This window comes from Arachis duranensis, chromosome 1 (genome assembly GCF_000817695.3).
Source record: "Arachis duranensis cultivar V14167 chromosome 1, aradu.V14167.gnm2.J7QH, whole genome shotgun sequence".
Taxonomy (NCBI): Eukaryota; Viridiplantae; Streptophyta; class Magnoliopsida; order Fabales; family Fabaceae; genus Arachis; species Arachis duranensis.
The window spans coordinates 4,899,939-4,909,224 of NC_029772.3; the positions used below are offsets into that span (position 1 = coordinate 4,899,939).

General features: G+C 33.0%; 1 protein-coding gene across 1 annotated transcript; it reads right to left on the bottom strand.

Moving 5' to 3' along the window:
- Nucleotides 1–5,851: 5,851 nt before the first annotated feature.
- Nucleotides 5,852–8,943, bottom strand: LOC107494729 (uncharacterized). Its single transcript, XM_016115793.3, has 4 exons — nt 8,764–8,943; nt 7,997–8,469; nt 6,741–7,344; nt 5,852–6,443 (listed from the first exon to the last, which is right to left on the bottom strand). The coding sequence occupies exons 1-4, from the start codon at nt 8,851–8,853 to the stop codon at nt 5,994–5,996; spliced, it is 1,617 nt and encodes a 538-aa protein (XP_015971279.1). The 5' UTR covers nt 8,854–8,943; the 3' UTR covers nt 5,852–5,993.
- Nucleotides 8,944–9,286: the final 343 nt, after the last annotated feature.

A 9,286-nucleotide genomic window follows, 5' to 3' on the forward strand; every position in this document is an offset into this window, starting at 1 on the left:
TTTGAACAAAAATAATAAATTCTGATAACTATTTAATATTTCTCTAAGACGCACCCCATGATCCTCCTCCTGATAGTCCCCCTGGTCCAGCCTCCAACAAAAGGGGCAAAGCTCAAAAGTGTGAATGTTTTATTCATTGATTAGTTACTGCTCTATATGTAAGCTTCAACCATACCAAGTGTAAACAAAAGAATCAGTCATCACATCAGTATGTATAAAATATATGTTGAAATATAAAAGGAAAAGTATAGGTAGATAATGAAAAAATTAAACAATGTGAATAATAAATATATCGGATGTTCATTTCATTAGGTGTACGGATGATTATTTTAATATTAAGATTTAGGTGGGTAATTTAGAGGTGCAGTGTGTTTTTATTTGATTAGTGGTTGTTCATGTTGTTTAAGATAGTCATTGTTTACCTAGTACTCCCCTTATTAGGTAGACAATGACTTTTGTGAACAATATGAATAATGGACTTTAAAATTGGCCCAATAAAGTAAAATCACACCACATCTCCAAAATATCCACCTAAATCTTAATATTAGAATAACCATTCGTACAGCTAGTGAATTGAACATCCGATATATCTATTGTTCACATTATGTAGTATTTTTATTGTCTACCTATATTTTTCCAAATATTAAATAATGTGAACAATAGATATATCGGATGTTTAATTTACTAAGTGTGCAGATGATTATTCTAATATTAAAATTTAGGTGAGTAATTTGAAGTGTAGTATGTTTTACTTGAAATTTGGCCAATTTTAGGTCTGGTTGTTCATGTTGTTTAAGAAAGTTATTGGGTATCTAGCATAACCCATACAAAATATAATGATTGATTTAGTGACGGATTATTTTTGTGTATACAACATTTTTTATCTACTGTTAGAATTATGAAAAGCATGAACATTTTAGATAATGAGTTACTATTATAATTGATTTCATTTATGATTCTAATTGCTTTATCTATGTCATAAACGTTTTCAGGTCTTACCGTAAACCAAGTAATGTTGCCATTGTTGCGATCCAAAGCCCATGCATAGCCACTTTTCTGAACAGCAGCAACAAGATCTTTCTTAGTTCCATTGACACATACACTCAACATCATTGGTGCCTCACCAAAATCAGCATCAGGAGTAGGACCAGAAGGAGGACAACCAGGAATTGAAGCATTGTTGCATTGATAAAACCACACATCATACCCTCCTAGTTGCCGGTACCATTCGATCTTTCCAGTGTCCAAATCAAGGGCCAAGATTGAATCGGAGTGGTTTTCAGGCTCAACACACTCATCATGTTCAGTAGGCACTGTTCTGTTGCTCTGCCTTTCTTGACACTCAAGTATTCGTCGCGGCGCAGAGTAGAGGTTCCCGGTGGCAATGTAGACATGGTTTCTTTGACCATCAATGGAGGGGCTGCTACCCCATATGGCTGCTCCTGCATACCTCCTACCGTGCCGTTGTTATCCGGTAACATGTAGGTTTGCCATATGATGGCGCCGGATAAGGCATCAAGTTTCGCCATGCTGCCTCGAAATATGCAGCATCTGAAGTTCTTCTTCTGATGCTGTTCCAACATAGTAACCTCTAATGGATATGAACGCACCATAAGTAATTCAGAATTCATTTGAAAGTGTAAGATAAAAATAGTTGTCACATTTGTTCAATTCTGATTTGCAACTTAGATTAAGAACTTGCATAATATTGAGTCTTAAACTTAGACCAAACTTGTAGCTCATCTAATTCTTTGAACAATCATAGAGTATAACTCTTGATGCAATATATATTATCAACAACTGAACAAGTTGGCTTTGGGGAAAAAAGTTTAGGCTAAATTATTATAGATGTCTCTGTAGTTTTGTTCAATTTTTAATGTCTCTTTACTTTAGGGTTCGATTTGAGGGTTCGATTCATCTCGTTCGTGGGTATCTTTCCATTACTAAGATGTGTTTTTTTTCTGATAGTAACAGAACTATAACTAATTTACCTAATAAAACAGAATCAAAACATCTAATTAACAAGCAATATGGTTTTTTTTTGTGGAGTACATGCTATATAATTTTGACAGAACCATAAGCTAATGTAACTTAATACTAATGGTAACACCACCCAAAATATCATGCAATACTACAGTATAGTAATACTGTAATAGACTCTGCACAACTGAAATGTTGATTCATGTAAATATTATCTCTATAATATAATGATTTCTTTTTCTTTTTCTTTTTATGGACCTGCTTTATAATGATTATATGTGACAGGTTTTATTTTTGGTGAGTCCAACACATGCAAAAATATTGAACATGCCCAACTAGCATATAGAATTGGACATAAATGAACAAGTTTTTGACCTATGAAATCAGCACTGATGAGAGTAACATTAATGAATATAAACAATGTCATTGATGCTAACATAATACTTACAATTGTTTCAAGTTACTTCCAAATTAACTACAATCAAATACTACTCAAAATTGAACAATATCAAAAGACTTCTCCTTCTTCCAAATCCTCACTAAGAATGTTGTTCCCTTAAAAATCTTTTTCCTTAAGAACCAAACCTGTGAGGTTCTTCAGCAGTGAATTTTCCTTTGTGCAATAATGTGTCAGTGAATGGCCACACAAGTTTTCCAAATCCTGAAAGGACTTGAAAGCATCATCAAAGAAAATTGTTCTCTCCATTTTCTGCATCATCTCCCTCTGTTTCTTCCTTTGCAAGCAAACTCTGTTCTGTTGTGTAGCTTCATTGGCTTTCTTCTTCTCCAATATCAATTTAGCTTCGGCAGTAGCAATGGACAAATCTGAATCAGAAAGTTGTTTCCTTTTCTCCCCTGCATTCAATTTCAAAGGCTTTGAATTTGGCTTTTTTCCTTCATTCTCTAACTTGCTTTCCTTCTCAGCTAGCCATCTTCCCTCCAAATCCTTCCACTTTGTCTCGAAAAGATCGCTAAACTTCGCGGCGGTTCGATGAACTTCATGCCTCGAAGGGTACCAGGACATGGCATTGCAAAACACCATTCTGATATCAGCAGCAAATTGATCAGTTTTCTTGTACAAATCTTTCCGTAACTTCGATTGAACACTCTCCAAATCCATCAAAGGCTTTGAATCATCACGAATCCGCGAAGCCTTTCCTTTCTTGAAATACACTCCATCTGGATGAACCAATAACCTTCTCAGCGTTACTGAACATTGCATCTTCTTGAATCGATCCATACCTGAAAAACTTCGTTTCTTCTCCTCAAAATCAATGATTTTTGCAGCCTCAGTAGTAGTACCCTTCTTCATCCTTGAACCTTCTTCACTCTTTTCTACCTTAGCTCTCTTGTTGTTGTTGAATAGATGAACATGGCTGAATAATGTTGAAGAGGAAAAAACTCTTTTTTGGGGTACCCTTTTGTTGGCAGCATCTGAAGATTTAGTGGGCATTGTAGAATAAGAATTTGCAGGAGCAAAAGTTGAAGACTTTGGAACAAAAAAATATGGTAGTTAAACCCTAGCAGAGGATTGTTTATTAAGTAAGAAGGGAAAAACCCTATGAAGTGAAATGAAGGGTTTATGTTTTGTAAAGTTGCTTGGAGCACAAGATAATTAAGAAATCTCTTTTGACATATCTATTATATGGACCACTCTACGGTAAAGAACTAAAATGTAAGGGATGAATTATTTTATGGACACATTTAAAATGTTATATGGCTAATTTGGAGCATTTGATATTCCAATAATTTTTTTTTTCTTTTGTGATGCAAGTGACATGAATATAGGGTTCGAAGCATTAAAAAATTTGATAAAGAATTAAATATCAATTTCGTACTCGACAAAATAGTTTTAGAGTGGTTTGAAAATGTAACAGAAAAAATTAATACATATTATATTTTTTTATAAATGACAAAAAAATTTATATTTAGCAAACAAGTTATCTATTTAATTTGAATTTTTGTAGTAATATTTGAATAAATATTTAAAAATATACAAAAAAATTTAAAACAAAATTTGATATCTAAATTTTTTTGTTTTTGTTTTTAAAAAATTGGTCATTCACAATAAAAAAAATTTAAAATAAATCAATTGATATAAAATTAATAAATTTTAAGGACGAAAATATCTTATTTTATTAATAATATTTGCAAAAAATGGTATTAAAATCTAATTCCTAATGTATTTTTTAGAATGGCCAAATAATAATTTTTTAACCTACACAATTCTTTTTATAATAGGTATATTTTTAGATTTTGAAATAATTTATATTGAAAGTACTAAAATTATTATTAATATAATTTTATCTTATTGTCTAGTAATTAGTGAAATTAGTGGGATAAATTAATTGGTGAGTGAAAATAGAGTAATTTTATTTAATAAATTATATTAATTAGTGAATTGGGGCATTTAGTATTTTATATATTTTAATTTGATGAGCTTCTCCCACGCCATTAAAGCAAATTTTAAAAGAATTATTATCGGTTTCCAAGTTTATTATTATTGTTGGTGTTGTTATTGTTGTTTGTCTCATGCAAATTCAATTTTCATTTAAAGTTGTAGAAAAAGAGCTTAATTTAAAGCAGGCATGTATTATATTTCTCACATTTATTCTTCTTTTTTTTTTGGTCAATGAATTAGACAATCCCCAATTTTAGGTACACACCACACCCACATACTCTTCGGACATTTATTACATGCTTTTCTCAAATGCATTCTCTAGAGTTTAAACTCTAGACTTTAGTGGTAGGGAGAGGGTAAAATGCCACCTGAGCTAAGGCTATTCGGCTTATAAGAATAGTATTCAAGTGGGGCAAGAGAGGTTGGGCTTGTTTTTTGGTGGATTGTATAACCTGGAGAAAGAGTTTTATCAACAACTGATCGTATGCATCATCTCTTGTTTGAAAATATCGAAACCCACATAGAGGACAAGGACATTTTATCATTCCATCAGATGATGTATTAGCAAATGCAAAATCCAAAAAATGTTTCACTCATTCCTGGTATTCTACACTATCCCGGTGACCTCAAATTCAACTTCTATCCATATCCAAGTCAATAAGACATGCAAAGAATACACAGCTATTAAGAAAGATAAAATCAGGTATACTCTAAAGAGAGTATGTATTTACAAAGGAAAAAGAACAGTGCCACTCATCCAGGCCAAACTTATTAGGAAATAATGTATTCTAATTTTCTTCTAGATAATTACAGATAAACAAAGGAAAAAGAATAGAAGCCTACAAAGAAGACTTCAATTCCTGGCTCCTATAAATAGTACTGGAAACATAGAGTTGCCAAACTAGATGCAGGGGCTTGTTTAAGTAATCTATTATCAGAAAGTGACATATAACACAAGGTCAATAACTTCAGCTATATTCCTTTTAATTTATTAGCATATAACAAATGATCAAATGCAGCATACTATAAAGTGAACATAAAATTTCAATGAGTAATTCCTTTCAACATACAACAAACATTCATAAAGATGCTTACTCATAGAATAATGCAGGTTGTTCAATTAGTAAGCAACAGAGTGAAGGAGGGAAAAATAGGATCAATGACAAGAATAAATCCAAGTTAAGCATTCACGATATCCCTCCGTCCGGCAAGCCTAAGACTAATCCGTCGCGAATCGAAAATAGGTTACTACATCTACAATGTGGGATTCGAACCCGACACTTGCTTAAGCGAACTAGTAAACTAATCACTAGATCAGCCCAAGTTGTTTAAGCATTCAGAGTTTCAACCGATATGGATAATATCCAACTTCTTGGATTAAGTGTTTACTGTTAAGCCAGAAACTATTGAATCCATGCATCAAATTCTAACAGTGATCACATCGGCTATATAAAACCAACACCATTAAAATTGATAGAACAAATTTCAAAAGATAATATTCAATATAGCTTCACATTCTATGGTATAATTTACTTTTCTTGATAATTTTATTGAAAAAAGTTTACATTACTCACAGTGAGTGGAGTACTTAACAATATATGATGTAAAGTTCTTAGACACAAAATGCAGATAACGAGGTTCCACCCGACAAGTTAGGAAACCCCAAACTAACATTATAACCACTGCCAACATATATGCAACCGTTGCTAATTGACATGCCTCCATAGACACTTGCTCCAGTTTTGTAGGACCACAAAATCTTCCCATTTTTTGCATTCATTGCATATATTGACCCCAATAGGTCTATTGATCCAGCAAAGACAACATCATTTGCAACACTAACAGGTCCATTAGAAGTGCTGTTACTAGGATTAGCAGTGGACCATACAATTTTCCCATTACTTGCATCCATTGCCACCCAACCACCACTAGTTGTGGTTCTGTTTGATGGTGCAAGAGTGAAGTTTTTGGCCCCGGAATTTGCAATGTTTGTGTAAACTCTCCTTTCGTCCGTCGCCGCACCCCATGTTCCTCCTCCTGCTAGTCCGCCTGGTCCAGCCTCCTGCAAAAGGGGCAAAGCTCAAAAGTGTGAATGTTTTATGCATTCATTTGTTACTGCTCTACATGTAAGCTTCAACCATACTACGTGTAAACAAAAAATCAGTCATCACATCAGTGTCTATATAGAATACATGTTAAAATATAAAATACACATTGAAAATCAAGTTAAATGTATTTATATACAAATATATAATGACTGATTTAGTAACTGATTTTTTTTTTTTTTGTATACATAACATTAGTGTGACTTGCACTTGAGTTAAGCCAGTCTTTGATTCAAAATGTTTTCAGATCTTACCGTAAACCAAGTAATGTTGCCATTGCTGCGATCCAAAGCCCATGCATAGCCACTTTTCTGAACAGCAGCAACAAGATCTTTCTTAGTTCCATTAACATATACACTCAACATCATTGGTGCCTCACCAAAATCAGCATCAGGGGTAGGACCAGAAGGAGGACAACCAGGAATTGAAGCATTGTTGCATTGATAAAACCATACATCATACCCTCCTAGTTGCCGGTACCATTGGATCTTTCCAGTGTCCAAATCAAGGGCCAAGATTGAATTGGAGTGGTTTTCAGGCTCAACACACTCATCAGGTTCAGTAGGCACTGTTCTGTTGCTCTGCCTTTCTTGACACTCAAGTATTCGTCGCGGCGCAGAGTAGAGGTTCCCAGTGGCAATGTAGACATGGTTTCTTTGAGCATCAATGGAGGGGCTGCTACCCCATATGGCTGCTCCTGCATACCCTCCTACCGTGCCATTGTTATCCGGTAACATGTAGGTTTGCCATATGATGGCGCCGGATAAGGCATCAAGTTTCGCCATGCTGCCTCGAAATATGCAGCATCCTTCAATGGTTTCACCTTCTTCTAGTGATGATGTTCCAACATAGTAACCTCTAATGGATACCAATGCACCATAAGTAATTCAGAATTCAATTGAAAGTGTAAGATAAAAATATTGCCACATTTGTTCAATTCTGGTTTGCAACTTAGATTGGGTAAGAACTTGCATAATGTTGAGTTTTAAACTTAGACCAAGCTTGTAGCTCATCATATTCTTTGAACAATCATAGAGTATACCTCTTGATGCAAAATAAAATATATGTCATCTCATATTTAAGGCATATTGCATAGTAATATATTTATTATCAACAACTGAACAAGGATTTGCTGTTTTCTAACATTTTCAGATGGTTGACTTTGTGTTACAATAGAAATCTTTTTAATTAAGATCTTGTAATTAAAATACTTCATATCAAAATCTTATAGCATATAAACAATTTTATTTCAACTAGACTTTTAATTTAAAATATTGTAGTTGAACTCCATGTTAGACACTAGGAAATAAATTGTACAAAGGGACTTAATCACAATTAAAAGAAACTTACTGAAAATTCTTTCTTCAGTATAAAAATCAAATTAGAAATGTTTGAATTATAAAGTCTTGATTGGAAATTATAAAACTTCAAGAATTATTAAAAAAATCTTATCAATCCAAAAATAGAATAGCAGCAAACATATAAAGGGTATTATTATTCATGTACTAACCCTTTGTAGTATGTTCCAGACATGGTGATAAGTGCTGCAGGATGATGATCCAAATAGGTTAACCACAAAATCTTACCATTTGTTCTGTTTAGACCAATAACTGCAGCAGGGCCATAAATTCCAACCATCAGTAAATCATGATCACCAACTATTGTAGGAGTTGATCTTGACACTGTCCAATTCACATTGAGCACTAATCCAGTTGCATTTAGACCTGTTAATTCATGCAAGTTCTGCTTCCAAATAAGGGATCCATTTGTTTCATTCACTGCATATATGTTACCATTCCAACTTGGAAAATAAAGGGTATCTTCATATATTGCTGGTGTTGCAGTTATATCTTTTCCTGCATTGAATTTCCACTTCAAACTTAGCTTTGGTGCTGTTTTGGGACTGATCTTAAACTCTTTATAGCCATATCTTCTGTTGAACAAATCTCCACCGTGGTTCAACCAATCTTGTGAATGTTGCCACTAAAATCAAGAAAAATCAATTTGAAAATTAAATTTTATTTACTAATTTGTAAGAATTTAAGCAGCCCATTTTCTTCCACCAATACTTATATACCCTGAAAATTCTCAAAATAAAGGTTATAAATTTTTTTAATATTTACTACTTAACTCTACTTTTTTTTTTCAATTTGTAAAATAAAAACTCTATTTCAACTTCTTTTAACATATAACTAAACTTGAAAGAGAAAATTTGGTTACAAAACGAATTTATTAAAAAAAAAGGAGTATGTGAGAGATAGGGAAGAAGTATCATACATTTGAGGTTGAAGCAAAGACCAATGCTGCATGAACAGAAAACAAGAATAAACAAAAAACAAAGCCTGTGCTGAATTTAGGTGTCTCCATGCATGCAGTTGAACCTGGGAAATGAGATGAATAATAATATTAAGGAAACAAATTTTCAACAAACTGGGACATGTAATTGAAATGGAACAATTTTTGCCTCAACACAATGGAATCTTATTAAATCTTTGACTTTGAATCTTTTTTTTTTTATTTTTTTAATATTTTTTCTAATCCTACATAAAGATCGTCATCCTACTGTACTATATCGGTATATATCCCCACATCAACGATTCAATAATTAAATTATGTTATTTGGATTTTTCTTGCACGGAAAGTAGTGTATTTTATTGTTGTTCATTTCTTCCTCTGAAGACAATTGAAGATAAGTCGGACAAGAATTTATTTTGGACAACATATACTTATATAATTCACCTAATTTATTTTCCATCTTTTCTTTTTCTCTTTAAGTCCTAATTTCTTTCTTTCCTCTCAT